Below are 22,662 nucleotides of genomic sequence, written 5' to 3'. Positions count from 1 at the left end.
AGACCTCCTCAAGTTTTGAAAAATAAGTGATAAAATTGGTTTGATAGTTGAAAGAAGAAAAAAAAATTATGAATTTGAATTTTTTTTTCACTAATAAATTAACAATTGATCGATAAAAAATACATCAACTGTTTTTCAAAAAAAAAAATTGTCATATCTCAATTAAGGTGTCATTCAAATGGAATGCTCCAACACCCTTTTGCTTTATGGAAAAAAAAAAATCATGCATCTCTTATTTTTGGGTAGGTTTGAGCTGTAGGAAGACGGAAAAAAGTAGAAATTAAGAAACCGTTATAGATTTAATAGATAATGTGATAACAAAAGAAAGAGAAAGAAAAAAAGAAATTGAAATAAAAATAAGATAAAAGAGAAAATAATGTATGTTTATAACAACCTTGCTTCATAGTCAGCACTTTCGTGAAGTTGGCAGCTAAATAGGCCCTAGTGTGAGATTCCGACCACAATTTAGACCATTAGAAAACAATTTCCTATATAAAAATAATTAATTCTAAATGCAAGGTTATTTGAGTGAAAAATAAATACTGACACTCTGTCACATAATACTTATTATATAAGAAGAAAAAATAAGTATCAAAATAATTGTTATAAGTTTTATTTTTTTAATGTAGTATTAATTACTTTTTTTTTACTTATAATATCAATGATGGTAAAAAAATTAAGATAAATGATAATTAGTATCCTAAAAGTATTAGTTAAGGACTTTAAAATAGAAGAAAGTGAAAAGTTATATTGTCTATGATATTTTTATACTCTCATAATTTACACAATAATTTTTTTTTTCATTTTAATTCTTTAACCAATATCTTAAAAATATTAGTTAGTAAATAAATTAATGATGATTGATAAGATTAATTTTGTAACATTATTATTTTCTTTCATCTTTTTATTAATTTTCTTGACATGTGACCTATGATAGAAATTATAATGGGACGGATGAAGTGTTAATTTGAAGAAAAAAAATCAGCTAAAAAATATATGTCAAGAAGACATAATTATAGCAATTAAAATACTTAATAACATGATCATATATTTATACAAAACTTTTACCCAAGCACACACAATGACACACAATGGAGGTGTAGACAATCAAGTAAAATTTAATCCACAAAATCATTTAATCTATGGACAACATTGTTGTTATAAAAGGGGTGATGCAAGAGAAATCATTACCACATGGCATAGAGGGGAGGCCGTAAGCGTCTATAAATAACCTTGCTTCTTAATGCATACCTCATGAATATCTTTCCAAATACATACCCTAAGTTGCTTGTAGCTAGGCAGTACCATCACAATGCTAGCCAATAGATCCTTTAGTGTGAGATTCTAACCACTTTAAACCACTACAGGAAACAATTTCCTGTGTGAAATTAATTAATCCTTAATGCATGATTATTCAAATGAACAATAAGATTATTTGAAAATTGACAGAAAAATTAACTAAAAGTTAAAAATTAAAAAACTATCTCATTTAAATCATAAATATTTAATAAAATTATTTGTTAAAATAATTCAAAAATGTAAAATTATATATAATTTTACCTTAAATAGAAAATATTTTAAAAAAACTAATAAATACCTAAAGACAAAAAAAATATAAAAATTAGAATCTAACGTTTTGAAAAATATTATTTAAAATAAATAACATTTCAAACAAACAAATAAGTTTTTTAAATAATAAAAAAAATTAAAAATTAATTAAAATATCTTACCAAACATATAATAAAAATAAACTTGTTGAACTTGATCCAAACACATGCTGCTAAAAGAATTGATCAATTAAATTTGATGGAAAAATACTATTGAAGAATCAAGATCGACTAAAAGTGTAATGAATTTCTTTTTATTATTCCCGTTTCCATAATTGGCTATTGGCTAACCATCATATGCTCTACCCTATTCACACAAATAAATAACTGGATGGAGATTAAACCTCTCCACAAATGTCTCTGTATGTAAAAAAAAATCATGAATTAAAACAAAAACAAAAAACCCCAAATCAAAATTACAAAAGATAAAAGAAAAAAAAAAGAATGTGCATGGTATAATTGTACAACAATTATAACCTAATTAACCAATCAACATTGAGCCAGCTCTTCTAGGATCCGTGACATTGATCTTCCAATGCATATCTGGCAACCCTAACTTCCCAGCCTTTCTCCTTTCCCAGTTCAACTCCATCCTTCGTTGCCTCGTCAACCTACACAGCTTCTGCAAGTTCTCGTCCATGGCATCGTGCACCTTCCACCACCGTCGATGCGCGACGTCGCTCGCGTACACCCTCTGATCCTGCACGTCCCAGTTGCAGTCGTAGTCCTTGTAACAATGCCATGGCTTCAGCCCTAGGTAGTGAATCGCGTAGAGCTTCGGCGGCTCCGCCGCAAACATTGCGTTCTTCCTACCCGCCTCTATCGTCGTGTTGGCCCAGAAGTTCTTTAAGTAGTTCACCCGCCGTGGAAGCCTGTGCCACCACACGAAGATCTCGTTCAGGAACCCCTGATCGCCACTACAACAAATATTCATAACGAAAATTAGTGACGGAATAATAAAAACAACAAAATCTTGAGATTTTAATCCTTAATTATATCAACAAATATTTATATATGCTTCACTTACGTGACAATTTTACACCACTGAAAAATTAACCACATGAATCAAAACATAAGAAGAATAGTTCCTATAAAGACTAAAATATGAAAGTTCGTGATGTAATTAGACTAAATGCAAATTGTGAACAAAATACAGAGAGTATAAGATTAATTAAATCTATTATCAATTTTCTTTATCTACATTAATCTAATTTCAAATATTATAATTTATAATAATTTATGTGCTCGAATATTTTTTTAAAATTAAATTTATAATCAATCTCAAGTATTAGGTATTTATAATAATTTATATATTTTATTCAATTAATTGAAGTAAATTTCTTAATATTTTTTAAAATTAATTTGTTTTAACAATTTTTTTAAAATTCCATTTTTTTTCTTTAAAGGAACGTTTGTTTGATAGGATTGAAACTTTTAATTTAATGTGAATCTTAGGTTAAAAATCTCAATTTCTTATATTTGATATTCGTTTTAAGAAATTAATATTTCTTGAAAAGGATATTTTCTGAGAGTTTTCCACAAAAACTTTTATAGAAAGGAGGTGGAATTTTTATTTTTTTATAATAAAAATATTATATTGCTCTTAATGTAAAAATATCACAGAAAGCTTCAGTACCCGTTATAGGAGACGACGTCGTGGCGACGCGACATGAGAATCTCGAAGGTGCAGTTGGAGGGTTCGAGGACCATGATGCCGGAGTTGAAGATGGACTGGTCATTCCCCGTAGCGGACATCTGCGGGAAGTGGAAGAGAATATCAAGGTTGCGGAGGACGATGATGTCGGCATCGATAAAGATCACTCTCTCATAATCCGTTAGCTGCCATAACCGAAACTTGCTGTAGTTATATTCGTTGTAAGTGCCGTTCTCGGCGCGCGGGTTTCGGATCCGGGTGATGAGTCGGATCTTCCATCCGGAGAGTTCGAGGGCGCGGCGCTTCGCGACGGAGATGGAGCTGTCTAGGAGGAGCACCAGGTCGCGCTTGGTTCCGGTTTGGAGGAGGGTTTGTGCTAATGTTATTGCGCCGCACACGTAGCCTTCCGAGGAGTGAAGCACTGTTACATAGGCCTCACGTTTCGCTCGTGCTTCGCTTTGAACGCTTTGTTCTAGGTTCGATGTGTCGTACACCTTGTCGATCCCTGAAAAAATAAGCAAAATTCATGGGTTAGTTACTTTTACAACGTTTTTTTGGGTTTAGTTACATTTTGATTCCTCGGATATCTTAATTGTGCCATAAGTTGCAATTGTTTTAATTAATTGAGACTTTAAGATATTATAAATGTGTTATATTTAAATTTTTCATATTTTAATTGTATCATTTCAATCTTTTAAGTATTGTAATTATATGATTTTAATCTATCAAATTTTATAATTATTGTTAAAAGTAGTGTAATTCAAATGTAATTGTCTAATTTTATTAGTATGTGAAATGCATTAGAGGTTAGCATGTTAACTAATTATGGTTAAGTCTTACTTAGTGTATAAAAACAACATGTAAACCTTGGTCATGTGTGTGTGATTTTTTTGACGCTTAATTCCCGTTTTTCAGAAGTTGTTATTTTCTGTTATTCACTCTCTTTCTCCCTTGTTCAATCTTTTCCAAAATACTACCAAGAAATCTTGATCATTTCCAACAATTGGCACCAGAGCTATACGATCCACGGCGGCGTACGACGGGGAACAATGATGATGTTGAAGAACAACGACCAAATCCCAACGAAACTACCAATCTTTGATGGAACCAACTATGAGAGGTGGACGACACAGATGAAGGTGGTATTCAGATATCAAGGCGTGCTTGATATCATAAGCATCAGCATCACACCATTAAAGAAGAATCCCATGGAGACACACAGGGTAACTCACCTTGAACAGATGAAGAAAGATGATAAAGCGATCTTTCTAATTCATCAATGCGTGGATTCAAATGTCCTGGAGAAAATCACTGACTATGAGACGACCAAAGAAGCATGGGATGTGTTGGCTACAACTTATGCCAATGACAAGCAAACCAAGAAGGTGAGATTGATGGCACTCCAACGTCAACTGGGTTTGCTTCAGAAGGAATCAAACGAAACGGTGGCACAATTCGTAAACAAGTTGGTGATTCTTGCAAACCAAATGAAGAGCTGTGGTGAGGTGGTGACCGATTTGATGAAGGTTGAAAAGGTACTCACTGGCTTAACACCAAACTTTGATCATATTGTCTTTGCAATTGAACAATCAAAGGACCTAGAAACGTTGAAATTGGAGCAATTACTGGGTTCTTTGGAAGCACATGAGTTAAAGATGAAGAATAGAAAAGGTATCAAGAAAGAGGAAAAGGATTTCGAGAAAGCCTTATTTGCTAAAAATCAGAAGAAAGATGGTGGTGATTCTTGGAAGAATAAGAAAGGGAAATGCAAGTGGAAGTATAACAAACAAGAAAGCAATGGTTCTAAAAGTGAGAATCAAAAGAAAGAAGGAGAAAACAATGGAAAGGGAAAGAAGAAATCAAAGGAGCACATTCAGTGCTATAACTGTAAAAAGTATGGCCACTATGCAAATGAGTGCAGTAATCCTAAAGTGCCTAGGAAGAGGGGTGAAGAAGCCAACTCGCGCGTGACTCTGATGATGAAGAAGCAGTGATGTTAATGGCCACTGTTAACAGTGAAACATGCAATGAGGAATGGTGGTATTTGGACACTGGTTGTTCAAACCATACGACAGGACATAAATATTGGTTCTGTGAAATTGATGAAACAGTGAAAAGAAGCATCAAATTTGGTGATGGCAGGTCAGTAATGGCAAAAGGAATTGGCAAGGTTGCCATAAGAATAGTAGATGGGAGCAAGGTGACTATCAGTGATGTCCTATATGTTCCTAACATGGAAAGCAATTTGCTAAGCTTGGGACAATTGCTAGAGAAAGGATTCTTAATGCATATGGAAGGTGAACACATGGAAGTAGTTGATTCTAATGGGAAATGTGTCTTGAAGGTTGTTGTGTCTAAGAACAGAACATTCAAGGTGGGTGTGAGCACCATCGAGCAGAAATGCTTGACTGGTCAAAGCAATGACAGTGTGTGGAAGTGGCATAGAAGACTTGGACATTTGAACTTCAACAGCCTAAACAAGTTGCAGAAGAAGAACATGGTTGTGGGACTACCTTCAATTGAAGTACCAAGGCAAGTGTGTGGCAGTGATTCACTCTGATGTGTGTGGCCCATTTGAAATCAAATCTCATGGAGGTAAATTGTATTTTGTCTCTTTTATAGATGACTTTACAAAGAAAATATGGGTTTACCTGTTATAAAGAAAGAGTGAAGTATTTGTAACATTTAAATCATTCAAGTTACTAGTTGAAAATCAATCTAGTTGTTCAATTAAGATGCTTAGAACTGATGGTGAAGGAGAGTACACTTCACTTGAATTTGAGAATTTCTGCAAGGAAGAAGGAATAATTCATGAGGTAATGGCTCCATACACTCCTCAACACAATGGAACTGCTAAGAGAAGGAATAGAACAATGCTAAATATGGTTAGATGCATGTTGAGAGAGAAGCATCTTCCACATGATTTCTGGGCAGAGGCAGTATCCACAGGTGCTCACATCTTGAATAGATGTCCTACAAAGAGGCTTGACAGTTTGCCACTAGAAGAAGCTTGGAGTGGACTCAAGCCTAGTGTGAAACACTTCAAGGTATTTGGCTCACTCTGTTACAGGCATGTGCCTGAACATAATAAAAAAAAAACTGGACTCAAGGGCTCAAACCATGATCTTGGTAGGTTATCACAATACTGGGGTCTATAAAAAAAATTTTATCCCTTAAGCAAGAAAATTGTGATAAGTAATGATGTGATTGTGGATGAGACAAATGAATGGGACTAGAACATTGGTATGGAAAGACAAACCAATGAAATAGTAGAAGTTGAACTGGGAATAGAAGAAATACAGGATGAAATTTAGATTGACAATGAGCAATATGTGAATGATGAACAAAATGTGAATGATGGGCCAGATGTGATTGGGTTGTACCTTTGAGAAGGTCACTAAGACAGATGTCTCCACCAGTGAGGTTTCAAGACTATGATGTCTTCCCTGATGCTGCTATCAATATTAATGGTGAGCTGATGAACTTAGTGCTGTTAGCAGAAGCAGAACTAGTTTCACTTGAAGAGACACTAGCTAGTCCACATTGAAAAAGGCCATGGAAGAGGAATTGAGATCAATTCATAAAAACAACACTCGGGAAATGGTGAATTTACCAAGTAATAAGAAAGCCATAGAAGTGAAGTGGGTTTTCAAAACCAAAGTCAACCCATCTAGTGAAATTGCCAAGTATAAGGCAAGGCTAGTTGCAAAAGGTTTCTTGCAAAAGCCTGTTCTTGATTTCAATGAAGTATATGCCCCTGTAGCTAGAATTGAAACTGTGAGACTCATATTTTCAATTGCTAGCATGAGGAAATGGATAGTGAGCCAACTAGATGTGAAGTCTGCTTTTCTCAATGGTCCATTAGAAGAAGAAGAAGAAGTATACAACAAGGCAACCACCTGGCTATGAGAAGATAGGCATGGAAGATAGGATAATGAAGCTGAACAAAGCCCTATATGGCTTAAAGCAAGCTCCACGAGCCTGGAATAAGAGGACTGATGGATTTCTGCAGAAGCAAAAATTTCTGAAATGCACCACTGAACATGGAGTGTACTTGAAGGATTGTGGAGTAACTGGTGTAGTGATGCTATGCTTGTATATGGATGATCTTCTTGTCACTGGTGATAGCAAATAGGAGATTGATAGGTTTAAGAAGAAAATGATGGATGGGTTTGAAATGTCTGATATAGGTAGAATAGCTTATTTCCTAGGTATGGAATTTGTGACAACTAAGAGTGGCATATTCCTTCACCAAAAGAAATGTGCAACTGATATATTGGAAAGGTTCAATATGCTTGATTGCAATTCTGCTACTACTCCTTGTGAACCAGGAATAAAACTGTCTACTAGTGAAGACACAAACTTGGTTGATTCAACACTGTATAGGCAACTCATTGGCTCATTGAGATATTTGTGTAATTCTAGGCCAGATATCACCTATGGAGTTGGCTTGGTTAGTAGATTCATGAAGAAACCTTGCAAGGATCATCTACTTGCAGCTAAGAGAATTCTTAGATATGTGAAAGGCACAATAGAATGTGGAATTCTGTTTCCTGCAACAAAAGAAAATTCTGAGATAGAAATTGTTGGCTACACAAATGCAGATTGGAGTGGAGATGTTGGTGATAGAAAGAGCACATCCGGGTACATGTTTATGCTTGGAAATGCTCCTATATCATGGTGTTCAAAGAAACAAGATGTGGTGGCATTATCTAGTTGTAAAGCTGAGTATATCTCAGCTGCTTTTGGTGCAAGCCAAGCCCTTTGGCTAGGAATGTTACTGGAAGAGCTTAACATCAAGTGCAGTAATGTAATGAAGCTCAAGATTGATAACAAATTAGCCATAGACCTTGCTAAGCATCCAATAGCTCATGGACGCAATAAGCATATAGAAGTAAAATATCATTTTCTTCATAACCAAGTTAACAAAACAAACTAGTACTTGAGTATTGCAGAACTGAGGAGCAGTGTGCAGATATGTTAACCAAAGCTTTGAAGCCTAAGAGACTTGAAGAAATAAAGAACAAAATTGGGATGCACAAATTGACATATTTAAATTAAGGTGGTGTGTTAAAAATAGTGTAATTCAAATGTAATTATCCAATTTTGTTAGTATGTGGAATGCATTAGAGGTTAGCCATAATAGTTGGATTGTTAATTAATTAACTATGGTTAAGCCTTACTTAGTGTATAAAAACAACATGTAAATCCTAGTCATGTGCGTGTGATTTTTTTGGCGCTTAATTCCTGTTTTTCAGAGGTTGCTATTTTTTGTTATTCATTCTCTTTCTCCCTTGTTCAATTTTTTTCAAAATACTACCAAGAAATCTTCATCCTTTCTTTCCAACAATTATGTGATTGTAACTGGTATCAAGATAGCTAGTGTAGAAAATAAATAATGTATATGCAGGTCATTTTCCATAATTCCTACGAGGGAATATATGCTTGAGCCTTTGATGCGGTTATAATTAAAATCTTATTATGATTTTATCAAAATATTCAGTGCATGAAAAGTTGAAAGCTAAATGGTAACTAACTTTGATTGTAATGCAAGGCAAGGGTTTCTTAAAATACGATACTTCTGGTACGCAAGGAAATTGAGGATATTATATCAACTAACAAGCACGGATTGAGGAAAAAAAAAATTCATGCTACCCTAAAAGTAAACTATTGTCATGACAAGGCAATACATAGACAACTAACATTACTTTTTAGAAGAAGAAAGATTGAGGTAGCCATCCTAGTGGTTATCAATATTGATAAGCACAAAAAAAATAATATATGGACAATCAACCACAACTTCCATAGTAAACCAATATTGATAAGCACAAAAAAAAAAAGAAGAAGCTAAAATTAAGAAGCTTGTACTATAATTTTGATCGTTCTTTACTCCTCTCAAACAGAATAACGTATGGACAATCAACAACAACTTCCATATAGTAAACCAAATACCATGTGATTAACGGTTAGTACATGTTTGATTTGTCGTTTGCACAGCTCCAAATGTCCGTTCATGCGTTTCAAAAAAAAACATGCATTACGTTGAACCTAACATTTTTTCAAATACACCTTATATATGTCACCGGACGATTGCTAATGATGATCCAAATTTAAGATTAAAAGAAATAACTTTGTTTATAGTACCGGAAAAATTGAGTATGAAATTTTGACAAACATATTAGAAAAAAAATACTCTATAGAAAAAAATAAAATAATATATATATTTATAAATACTCTAACATTTATCTTCATTTTACCAGAAATGTCACCTAAAAGGCTAAAACCTTGCTTCAAGGGGAAGATATAAAAATAATTGGTAAAGATCTACTTGATGGTCGGCGTTGATATTCATGTCTTGAAAAACAATTTTAAAAAGTTGTTAGTTATGCTTGATGTGAGGTATCAGCTAATTCATAAACTTCAACTATAACAAAAGACTGTTTTTTTTTTTTTTTCCGATAACTTAATACAAAACTACTTATGATAATAACTAGAAATAAAAAAAACTATTTGTCTAGTTGTGGTATATGAGCGCCTGTAGCTCAGTGGATAGAGCGTCTGTTTCCTAAGCAGAAAGTCGTAGGTTCGACCCCTACCTGGCGCGTTAAGTATATGTCTTATGTTTATGAATGATTGCTTTTTTGCATAATTGCATGTTGCAATGCCCAGAACTTATATGGAAAACCAGAAAGAGAAAACGTTCCAATTATCTTATTTGATTCACTTGATGTCACCTTTGCTTGATTCAAGTAAGGCAAAAACATGAACATTAATTTGAATGTGTAAAAGCGCTAACCTTGTTCCCACAGAGGCAGAGCCAAATTGCAGGACCCAACAGGCAAAGAAACCTTCTGCTCCAACCTCTTTACATCAACCTCATAATACCACCACTCGTTTTCCTGCTTAACCAAATCGTTGCACCGAAACAGCTCCAGCATTGGCCTACACTTACTCCACAAAACCACTTTTGTCTTCCAATTCCAATCCCTCTTTCCCTTCTTCACTGCCAAATTTGCCACAATGAGATGAACTTGTAACCTGAAAAAAGTGATCATGCATGAACACCTCAGCACTATTAGACATCTAAAGAGAGATCATAAAGATAGAAGAGAAAGAAGTGTATATAGTACCACAAGTGATATGATGTGAAAGAAAGAGATAGATAGATAGATAGAAATGAAAAGTGTCAATTAAATTAAGTGTTCGTGTATCATTACTCGACCTTAAAACGTCTCTTCCCCATCCTTCTTCGGGGTACTTGCAAGGTAACTTGGCCACGATCACGTCCATGCCTTCATATGCTGCAAATTCCGGCATTGGTATCTCGGGGCACGATGGAACATCGGTCTCTTCCTCTTCATCTATCCATTCGGGAAATAAATCTGTCCAATTGAAAAAATGTGACACCCTCTCAAAATAAACTTGGCTTGTTTCTCCAAAGGTGCTCCATTCACTCACATCATCTTCTTGCATGTTCACCATTCCTATCTTCATTCCTTTCCCCATTTCGCCAAAGAAGCTAGGCACCTCTATCTTAGTCGCGTTCTGCTTTGCCCTCCTTGATTTCAGCTGTGGTTCCTCCAGCACTGCTTTCATCGTTGTGCTTTTTTCTCCCTACAAGTTTGAAGATCATACACAAGTTATACAACAAACATACACATGTATTGAAAACACTACAAACAAATATTTATATGAATGTTTTGTTGTTGCTGTTGTTGAGACAAACAATGTCAACCTTGTGATCCATGTAATCAATTTCACCTAATGAAATTAAACTTTTGTTGTTAAAAAATGTCGTGAATCTAATTCTGCTAAAGTGAGTAATTCACTTTTATTCTTGTGAGTATAAAATGGTAGAATGAGGAGACATTCTAAAGACTACTGAGCAGGATGCCAAAGCCCTCTGTTGGAGGAGATTGATTGAACTTCATACCTTTTTTTCTTGTGAAATAAAAAGTATAAATGAATTTTTTACCATAGAAAAATGAAAGTTTTCCCCTTCTCTTCGCTTTTTCCGATATGTTCAAACCTACTTAGAGAATTACTGAACAGGCATAAACTTAAAACAGTTGTATCCAGTCACAGCTATTCAAGTAGTTCCCAAGCACTAGCAGATAATCCTAAGGAGGATTTGTAATTTTGTATATACTCTCATTAATATAGATTTAGTTGTCTATGAAAAATTAAACATACTAACTTGTACCATAAGCAAAGCACACAGAGAGAAGAGGATTACATAAGAGTAGGCTCACCTTACCTTGTGATGGCACTCGCTCAAGGAGCACCGGACAAGGGAGGCTGCATTCTCGAAATAGACAGAGGAAGATGGACGGAGAAGAAGGGTCGCATAAACAACGAGAAAGATGGCAAGACAGACCAAGTTGATTCTGATGATCAATGCTTTAGATGGTGCTGTCTTCACCAACTTTTGAAGACTCAAAACATCCATCGCTTGAGAAATAACCTTAGGAAAAACAACAGTGCCTTAAATGGAGGAGGGGACCTGGACTATATATGTAAATGAAATTAATTCCCCACTAGGAAATTTAGATCAAGTAGTGGTTAAATATGATGATTACTTCGAGTGGCAAGGATTTGGAAGGAGTTGTTAGAGAATTATGAGTGAATCTCAAAGCAAGAAAGGCCATTTATGTAGCTCCATTTGTCCTTCCTTGAGGATTAATTTCCTTTTGCAAGAGATTATAAAGAATGGAAGCAAAAATTGCTTTGCTTATATTTCAGGTTTAGTTGACACCTATAAATATTTCTAGACAAAAATACCAAATGACAAAAATGTCACATTAATTACTTTTTCTCTTGTCCCTTAATCATTTCTGAACCAGAAGGGAGGGATAGAGTAGTAAAACAGCAATCTCAATAATTCATTGGAGCATAGAAATATAAAAAAAAATAAAACAAAAAAAATTGGAAAGAAATTTAAGGGCAGTTGAGCAGGCTCACCAACACCTAATCGGTTGCCCTGTCAATTTTGATTCCTACATGCAAAGAAAGTTCAAAGAGTTATTTGTTCACAAACTACACTGTGAAACTAGCTCCACTAATAATTTCTGATATATTATTATTATAAAGTCCGTTTGGTTATTATGCTGATTGTTGTTGGTACATAAAATATATGTTTATAGGTTGCACGTCAGAACATCATAACTGTCCAAATTAAACTATTTGAGAACATATTTTGCACGGGGTACCACAATGAGAATGGTAGACTATCACATTTTTGTTCCCACATAATCCTTTTGACGATAGAACACGTTTTAGATCAACTATGAATCTTATAGGACCATGATAAAACATGCAATTCACTTTACTCTCCTAGCTAGAAGGTGTTCATTATTCACCCCCACATAAAACATGCAAGGAATGAAGCAATTCATCGATGGCCCAATACTTTTGAAAGGGAGGTGAATCAATTACGACAATCGTCTTTTAACCATTAAACCCTGCCCAACCCAACCATCCCCCGAAAAGAAAGGAAAAAATTATATGACTCAAATAAATGTTTCTGCAAATATATCAAAATTGTTTATAATATTTACTATATTTAAACCTTTTAATTTTCAGACTAAGCTAGCTAGTTAGCTAGGTCTTACCTAAGTTTGGACCTGTTAGGCCATTTTACAAGGGTTGACTTACTTTTACATGAGTATGATTGATTAATCCATGTAAAAGTATATTTCATATTAAGATTTTAAAGTAAACTAATAGTCTATAATTAAATAGGCTATAACTATTATTTTAGATTAACAAAAGTTATAAATATGTAAGAATAATTTTGTTACTTTTAATGGTTTTATTTAACTAATTATCTCTCATGAAAGATACATATAATTTGTAATAAAAAAAAAACTGCAATAATTTACGAAACAACTTCTTTCCAACAAAAAAAAAATATTAGTACATAATTTATATAGCCTATATGCAACAAAGTAAACGATAGAGAAGAGTGTCAAGTTAGGCACGTGCAATTCACAAAACAAATTTGGTGAATAGCACTATCTTAACTCAGTTCCATTGGCAAGCAAACAGGAAATAGACAAATTCCCACGTGCAATAATAATAATCATTTTAAAAAAAATTTAAGAATATTTCCATTATAAAACGCTTGTGACTCCATCTTATATATTTTTATGCAGTGATAAATAGTAATGTTTTATCTTCCTATAAATCATCATGTGAATCTTCATAATACTTTATATAAATGGTATTAAATATAACTTCCAAATATCATGATAACGATAGAAGTAGGATTAAGAATAAGGATACGGCTGTTTTTAAAAGGATTAAATATTTTTTTAGTTCTCGTAATTTTTTTTTCATTTCATTCTTATAAAAAAAATTAGTCTTTGTAAATTATATTTAAGAGCTAAAAATAAAATAAATATAATTTGCAAAGGATAAAAATTAAAAATAATTTTACAAAGGAAAAAAACAAAAAATCATAAGATTAAAAAGATATTTAAATCTTTCTAAAAATAAAGAAACTGCACATACAAGAGTAGGATTTAGGAACGCCCAGATTTTACTTCTTGACACACTCCATAATGAAATTCCATCACTCTCTTTAATTGAAATTGATTTTAGCGGTTAATGGTTATGTCCTCTTACCTATGGCTACATCTAAACTTGCATCCATTGAGGATCTTAAAGCACAATCTGTATAGAAAACATTTCTATCGTGTAGACAAGGAAAAGGAATACACAACAACTATAAGACACACAGCTCCTGACATCTTTCCATTTATTGACTTAAATGTTACAACCACAACATCATCAAAATTTATTGGGGGAAGCCACATAAAAACCATGGTAGCTTGACTTTGAATCCTGGGAATCTAGCATTAATTTATTTTCTTGTATGTGTTGACAGTGAACTTTTCCTTGGGGGAATAAAAATAAAATTCTCCCATCCAAACAAATTGGATATCCCCAAATTTAATGGATCTGATCCGATCAACTTGCTGTTTAAAGCAAAATCCGGATTTTGATTATAAATTATGCTAATATTCCTTATGTTGATAGTGTAGTGATTATTTTAGTCCAGAAGGATAGGAGGGTGATATAATATATAATCCCCTGGTTTTCAAATGCTAAATGAATAGAGCCAATTTTCCACCTGGCATGAGAAGAGAAAAGTCTCATTTTTCTACCTTCAAAATTATCTATTTTTTTTTATAGGCTAAGGTGGGTTAGAAATTATAAAAGTTAGTGATCCCAACTAGGTTGATACCCTCAACAAAACTGATTAATAAAGTCAACCAAAAAGATTTCATTAAAAATCAAGAGAGAAAAAAAGTCAATACACGATCATGGAGGACGACAAAACCAAACTCATATAACTATGCAAGTAAAATTATTTGAATATGTAGTTCGAACGACTTATTTTATTAGAACTATAAACACAGCTTATCAAAAAAATAAGGAAGAGTCCCAACAAGAAAAGTGGGTGAAGGAGACCATGGGTTATCCTTTTTCTTTCTACAGTCACTACATGCTACACTCCCTTTTACAATTTTAATCAATGACTATAATTAAACATAGTATCGTGACCATTGGATTGAAATTTTAGAAGTGGTGTGTAATGGCCGACAAGTGCTTCCTGCACCTCTGGAATTTCTTCCTGCACCTTATTCCATAATGCAATTTGCATTCTTGATAAGCCATTCTGAAATGTAAAAATTTGCATATCATATTACATTTCGGAAAGACAAATCCAGAAAATTACATTTCAAAATTTCTTACCACTTTTTTCAATTGTTCCAAACAACAAGACTTTGAGCTTTGGCAAATTTGGTTTAGGAAAGGTGGCTGACTTCTTGATGCGGTGTGGCAATGTGACAAAAATGGGGCCAAGGGAGACAAAGAGTGAAGCTAAGGGGGTGAGAATGGGTGGGGAAATGGATGGGGGAAGAGGAATAGGAAATTAGTGATAGAGGTATAAATATCTTTCTATTTTGTTTTTGTAAAAATTATGGGTGGAAAGAGCATTAATAGTGGTGGAAATAGCAGCAATCATCCAAAAGCAAGGGAATAGGAGTTATCACTATGGGCTGCTGACAGAATGTATCAATTTGAAATCGATTAAAAAGAAGAACAAGAAGAAGTATCCTTCCTAAGCCCAATATAACAGAAATTCAACAATTAAATATACTTATTTGTATTAAATAACAATTTTCATACCTGAGCTTGCTAATTTCTTTTTAATTTTCACACACAGTTTTAAATTATTTAGATTCATACTTTTTTAAAACTAATTAATATGATTTCTTTTAACTAATGCAATTTAATTCAAATATAATTTCAAGCACAACTATTATATCAGTTAAAATAGTCGTGAGCAAAAAAATAAAATAAAATGAAGTACTAATTTATTTATTTTTGAAAATGAAGGTAATTACCAAAAAGTGGTTTTTACATATTAGAAATAATTAATAAAGTTTCAGAAAATTTCTTAATGCATCGTACTTGACAGTAAAAAATATTTAACCAAATCAAAACATGACATAAATTGCTTAAACACTTATAAGCTAAAAGTTACTACACTATGCTCGTGTACCAAACAAGTTTGCTTTGTGTCTTAAAAACAAATTTAGTATAAATAAATAAATGGTTTTAGTTAAAAACAGGTATAAATAGGATTTCTAATCAAAATTCGTTTAGGAACCGATTAACTAAATAGTTTTTATATAAGTAAATTAGTTTAGATTCAATTATTTTTTATTTGTACAGAGGCCAGGAGTCACGGGGACAACTAGCCTGGACCAAACCAAACCTTTAAGGGACATAATATTCAATATTTTAATTATTCAAGTATTTACATGTTTCATTAGAGTATCTTTTGATAAAATTTGAAAAACGGGATGAATTATATTTTTAGATTTTATTTTTGCTGAAGGTATATATTTTTTTCGAATAAAGTACGTTCCATTCAAATAAATCATTTTTATTTAATATTCACGGGAATAAAATGAGTCTGACCGGACTCTTTGACGGTAGAAAAAGAAAAAAGGAAACTAAAAAAAAATAGAAGAATGTAGAAAATAATAATGAATCAAAATTAAATTAAAAAAAAGAGATAAGAAAAAAATAAAATAAAAAGAAGTCTTTTTTTTTTTAAGCTCCATTTTTTGCAAACATGGAGCAGTAACATAGTGATACTAATTAACTTAGAAGTATAGTTTTTTCTTTAAAGAAAAAAACAACTTAAAAGTATAATTCACAATCTCGATTATCAAATTTCAATCTTATCTTAGTTTTTTTTATCAAGTGAAGGGAGTCAACGGGGGGTTGGGATTTTAGGGACTCCCAGACTTATAAAAGTTAAATATATATAATGCAACAAATCCTAATGAATCCAATGAGCATAATTCCCTTTCCAAGATGTTAAAAATCAATTGATTGAATGCTGATAACTCTTTCTCCTGCAGATACTTATAAAAACATCATCGTCATAAATCTACAGGGGTAGCATGTATATGTTCTTTTGCTTCCAGTAAACTGAGGTTGTAAATCATTTTGTTTTTTTCTTGTCCGATATCTCAACAGATTTGGCGTCGTGTCTATGCATGGATGGTACTCTCTACGATTCTTCTTGTTGAAGCATTAATTAACTCATTATCCCCAACATATAACTCCAGTCTTAGAAGAAAAAAGTTTAGGAACTTTTGGCATATTATGAGCCAATTTGTTATAGATTAAAAAAATGATTATGATGTTTAATAATCTAGTGGTTACTTTTTAGAGATTCTAAAAAAATGTATAGGCTAATTTATGTTTGTTTACAACTACTATATATATATATAAAAGGCTAGCCTATATTTTGTAATAATGGTGTATTTTTAACTTGGAATGTTTTTTAATATAATGACAATTTTTGTCATACTTTTTTACCATTTAATTAGTCATAATTTCTGTTTTAAATTAATTTTGATATCTCATTTAAATATAATAATTGCTTATTATATTTAGTTAATTATCTTTATTATATTGATTATGCGACTTTTTTCTAACTATAAAAATGATGTTTTCTTCCTCGTTTGAGATTGAGTTGTCTGGTCTATTATCTTCTTAGGTATATTATTTGTTAATTCTGATGCCCCAAATTAATTTGGGAAGAGCTTGTTAAATCTTGAAGACTTGTGCATCATCGTGATGGATCGTGATTTTGAACATTATGAACAACAATATGCGTAGTTGTATTTTTCTTTTCACACACACAAAAAATTATTTTATTTCAAGAGATCAGTTGTTGATTTAGTAAATATATTAGATCTTATCAAGTAAGATCTTGGTCTTGGATTGATAATGGCTTGTACCAAGGGAACTATTGTTAATTTTCAAATCGGTGTTCTAGCCTTTTAGATTGTATCCTCTCTGCGTGTCTAATGTTTTTTTTATTTATTTATTGATGTATGATTGTATTTGGGTTTGAGTACTTGTTGTACCCACTGTAATATTATATTCTGCCTCGAAAAAAAATTGCATTTCTTTTCTGCTTTTCATCTTAGTATTTAGTTAAAGATATATTAATTAAGTTATATATGAATTAAATTAGAACGCACTGTATTATATAAATTTTTTAATTTTCATATAATTATTTATTGTCATGTATTATTAGATATTGTAATGATTATAAATAACAATAATCAGTTACGTTTCACTTTAAATTATTCACCCAAACCCATCACAAGATTGAACAGAAGCACAATGAGAAACGTCGCAGTCCATCACAAGATTTTCATATAATTATTTATTGTTTAGGGACTTTAATTCAATTTTCATTATTTTATTTCTTGAAAACTAATTTATTTACAGATAAATATATACGGGAGAATAAGAGTACTTACTTATGGCTAAAGTATTATTACTTTATGGTTAAAGTAAGGTGATAAAGATCTTTTCATAATAACGAAAAGATCAGTTTTAGATAAGTTTCAACACACTTTCACTAGTTGACTAATAAACAAACCTTGTGGAATATTTTTTATTCTCTATGGAATATTAGTTTTGTTTATTTTATATTTTAGAAAGCAACACACAGAATAAAAAAATTAATTAAGGTTACTTCTTTTCTTTTTGTTTAGATCAGGGTACAATTATTATGCTCTTACACGTGGAGTTAGATATTCTGTTTGATTCTGATTAATTTAAAGGTTACTTTTTTCTTTTTGTTTAGATCAAGATATAATTATTGTGAGTGGGAAAATTTTCTCTCTGAATATTTAAAACTTTGAATATCAAATCTTTAATTAAGTTGAAATAATTTTGTTAATTAATTCAGATAATTAGTGCTAGGTTACTCCTTTTGTCCTGTTAGGAGAACTTCAAGTTTAAACCTTTAATCATTGGAAGAAAAAAAAACTTCTATTTCTTTCTTTCTTCTATATTTCTTTTCCTTTTGCAGATAAAATATCGTTCTGATTTTATTTTTCCAATGTAGTATTTCATTAACTAACATTGTCAATCTATCCGGAACTTAAAAACAACCATTTCCCAGATTTATTTTTGGAGAATTTCTAGATTTTAATGTCAATATTGTGTAAAAAATAAAATTAACCAAGTGATTACACTTAAGTGGTTTTAATGTCAATTGACCCCACCAATTTATGTGAGTTTATTTCTAATATATAATATCTTTGTATATACATGCATAAACTAAAATAACTAGATTTAGTTGCTTTTCTTTGATAAAAGTATTCTTGAGATTTTTTCATAACCTCTTATCTCTTTTAATCTATCATTATAATATTTTTTGTTTTAACTTGAATTTCAATACGTTTATTTTTAAAAAATCAATAATTAAAATTAACATTGGGTCAAAATTATTTATTCTAAATCTAAAGTATAATTTATGTTAAAATAATATTTATTTATTATAAATTTTACTTATATAAAATAAATATTTATTCTATGTAATGTACAACCTAAAATACTAATATATGGCAAATAAATATTCCATTCAAAGCAAACTCTTATAGTTTTCTACTACCGAGTTTTAGCTCGGTTGAATACGTGAATGTTACAAACTCTTACTTTTTCTTTTGGAAGACAAAGGATATATTTGTATTGAAAAAGAAAAAAGATATACAAAACGTTCTGTACAAGGTGCACAAATTAGTCCACGGTGTAGGATAGGAGTGTTCATGGTTTAATTATTTAAATAATCATAATCATAACTAATAAATAATTAGATTATAAGTAATTATAATAACTATAATCATAATTAATTTTGTATAATTAATTATATATAACAAGTTATATCTAAAACCAGTCATATATTCCGTTACCGTAAATAAAAATATGTTATTTGAAATAATTATTTTTATGAAATTGATTATGATTTTATAACTACTTTTATACAAGTGATTATTGTAAGTTACAATTAATTTTTTCAAAATTAATTTTGTTGACCACCCCTAATGTAGGGATCACTAAACTATTATATCAAAATAACTCTTTCGATCGATAACTGACTTTAAATGTGCATCTTAAAAAACTCTTTTTTTGGTATTATGTCTCTGTTATTATGCACCTATTAATATCCGAGGATCTTACTAAGTCGAGAACTGTCCACGTAACCCATTAAAACTAATATATATATATATATATATATATATATATATATATATATATATATATATATATATATATATATATATATATATATAATAACTCTTACAACTTTTTAAAATTTCACATGAGCAATGGATTATTTAAAAAATCAATTTTTTTTAGTTGTTTTGTAGCTATAGTTAGCGTGTTTATGCTAACATTTAACTATCAGTCAGTTATAAAAAAAATTATTTAATAAGCAAATTTCTTATATTAAAAAGAGTTCAGTGTAATTATTCTTTTATTTTATTTTTCCGACAAGAAGAATTATGAAGAGATTAAATATCATTTATACCATATGATAGAGATTCCTCCTTTTCCTCCATGCTTTTGGTAAAGTTACTTTCAATATTTATGAACAAAAGCAAATATTAACGCAAACGGGTGACTCGTCCCATCAAAGAATCATATGCCACATCAAACGTCCTATTTGGACAAGGTTATGAGAATAATTAACTTGAAGAATAAAAATATTAGATAATTAGATTAAGTTGAAGATTACATTCAAATAAAAGATTAAGTTGAAGATTTATACGTAAACTATATCAATGATCAACTCCCTTTTAATTTTGATTTTAATAGTTTGATTAGGGTGACTCAATTTTAAAGAGATTGTTGAAAAAAAGTATATATTACTAATATTTCTTTTTAATTTCACTATTTTTTATTTAATAGACTCAATTAATTAATTCATCAAATTAAATATGATTAATTTAATTAAAAATAAATTATTACCTTTTAAAATTATCATTGTTATTTATACTTTTATCTTTGAATTGTATGCCAATATATACAATTAATTAAAGAGTCAGACTTTTATTGATGACAAAATTCTTCTAATATATAAAACTTAATTACAAACTCAAAATCCGAATTTAAAATTATTGGTTAGATTAGAATTACTGACACATTCTCTTTCTGTCTTACTTAAAAATATACTTTTAATCTCAATATATATTTCTAGTGAAACTTAAATAAGGTTCTTATATTTTTATATTGATAAATTCAATTAATCTGAAACTTTAAAACATATACGAATCTAATATCTGATATCTGAAAATTCATCATAACTTTTAAGAACGAACATCAACAACAACAAGCTCATCAAAAATGCTCTTATACGTAACTTAATGTTAACACTTCTCAAAGAATTCAAAAAGGCAAGGTTCACGCATGTCCCGACCCATAACCAGGCTTATGTATAAAGCCCCCTCTTGGAGGCACTTGGTGACCATAGCCATTCATCCCGTCCTCCCACAGTGATTTGAGAGAGAAAATAATACTCCAAATATATCGTCAAAATGCCTGTGAGAATCCCTCGTGATAGCCCAATGAAGATAATTCCTGATCCAAATCGCAAGACAGGTCCAGATGACGCGGTTATAATGCAGAAAATAATGGGAAAATTGAGAGAAGCAGATAGCAACAACGACGGTCGTTACGACAAAGATGAGCTGAAGCATGCTCTCAAGGGTTTAGGTGCCATCCTCCCTGGGTGGAGAGCCAACCGTTGTTTTGGAAGGGTTGATGCCAACCACGACGGTGAGATTAGTGGCGCTGAAATTGAAGCTCTCCTTCAATATCTCCGTTCTCATGGGTATGGAAAATAATCATCACTTATCTGTGTGTTGTCTAATCATATAGTACTACAAGAAATTCGCGTAGCGAGGGTCAGTTCCGTCGCTAATCCCTCGTGTGTGTTGTGTAATGATATAGTTTGCGTGTGTTTGTGTTTATGTATACCCTGCATGCCTATACAACTAACGCTGAAGAGGGAGGATAAATCTTCCTGCGCATGTTGTGCTCCCTGGATATGTAATGAAGTCTATTAATATAAAACTGTTTTATATTATCAGTATGATTAGTAAATTTATAATTTTATCATCCTACACTGGTTAATATCATATGAGCTCGTATGAAAAGATGAACAACATTCAATGCAGATAGAAGTTGGAACAATACACTTCGATCCGCTGCTGAAAATTTATATAAGATTGCAATGAGTTTAGTGAAAACAAAGACAAGACTTGGTGAAAAGTGAAGAAGGTCATATAAATTGCATGATTTAAACTTGATAGAAGTTTGAAACTTTCATATAATTACATTGTGTTTTATTTTACAAGAATTTGAATTAATAACAAACACGACAACAAATAATGTACAAAAAAAAAAAAACACGACGTCAAATAACAGGAGGAGAGATATTTTCAATAATAACTATCGATCACAACATTAAATAATAGTATATATTTAATACTTCACTTCAGATAAACTTGTTTAGCTAATGACCTGACCCACTTATACTAGCTTGTATCTCTCATTTAACCTTTAAAAAAAATGAAAAATTATTAAATAATCTCAAACTCATAGACTTAATAATCTCTGCGAGTTATATATATATATATAAAAAAAATCAAATTATATCGATATAATTTTAATAATTTTATATTATCTTTATAATTTGATAAAATATATAATTTTATTGATCTAACTATTGAATTATATCAAAATATTATTAAGATTTTTTATATCAAATTTTATTAAAATTAAATAACAATAAAAAAATAATCAAATAATTCATATTATAGTATATTTTAAAATATTTATATTATGTCAATTTTAATCTATATCTATCTTAACAAGATAAGAAATAATTTTAAATTAATATACAATTTTACATATATAATTGATGTGAAAAAAAATTTAAATCTAATGGTGAGTTAAAAATATTATTTAATTAAAAGTTATAAAATGTTGTGAATTTATGAACTT

The 22,662-nt window shown here is 31.1% G+C and overlaps 2 protein-coding genes and 1 non-coding gene across 3 annotated transcripts; 2 read left to right on the top strand and 1 right to left on the bottom strand.

The window, feature by feature from the left end:
* Positions 1-1,839: 1,839 nt before the first annotated feature.
* Positions 1,840-11,995, bottom strand: LOC100780684 (UDP-glucuronate:xylan alpha-glucuronosyltransferase 2). The gene is made up of 5 exons (XM_003544411.4): positions 11,519-11,995; positions 10,484-10,875; positions 10,058-10,299; positions 3,244-3,766; positions 1,840-2,524 (listed from the first exon to the last, which is right to left on the bottom strand). Exons 1-5 carry the CDS (start codon positions 11,708-11,710, stop codon positions 2,089-2,091), a joined length of 1,785 nt encoding a protein of 594 aa, XP_003544459.1. The 5' UTR covers positions 11,711-11,995; the 3' UTR covers positions 1,840-2,088.
* Positions 9,793-9,865, top strand: TRNAR-CCU (transfer RNA arginine (anticodon CCU)). The gene has a single exon. It is a non-coding gene; the product is annotated as a tRNA-Arg (tRNA).
* Positions 11,996-21,123: 9,128 nt separating the features above from the next.
* LOC100306533 (EF-hand domain-containing protein) lies at positions 21,124-21,745 on the top strand. Its single transcript, NM_001249457.3, has one exon. It carries the CDS (start codon positions 21,192-21,194, stop codon positions 21,498-21,500), a length of 309 nt encoding a protein of 102 aa, NP_001236386.2. The 5' UTR covers positions 21,124-21,191; the 3' UTR covers positions 21,501-21,745.
* Positions 21,746-22,662: the final 917 nt, after the last annotated feature.

This window comes from Glycine max, chromosome 14 (genome assembly GCF_000004515.6).
Source record: "Glycine max cultivar Williams 82 chromosome 14, Glycine_max_v4.0, whole genome shotgun sequence".
NCBI classification, from domain to species: Eukaryota; Viridiplantae; Streptophyta; class Magnoliopsida; order Fabales; family Fabaceae; genus Glycine; species Glycine max.
This window is presented reverse-complemented; position numbering and strand designations above follow the sequence as displayed.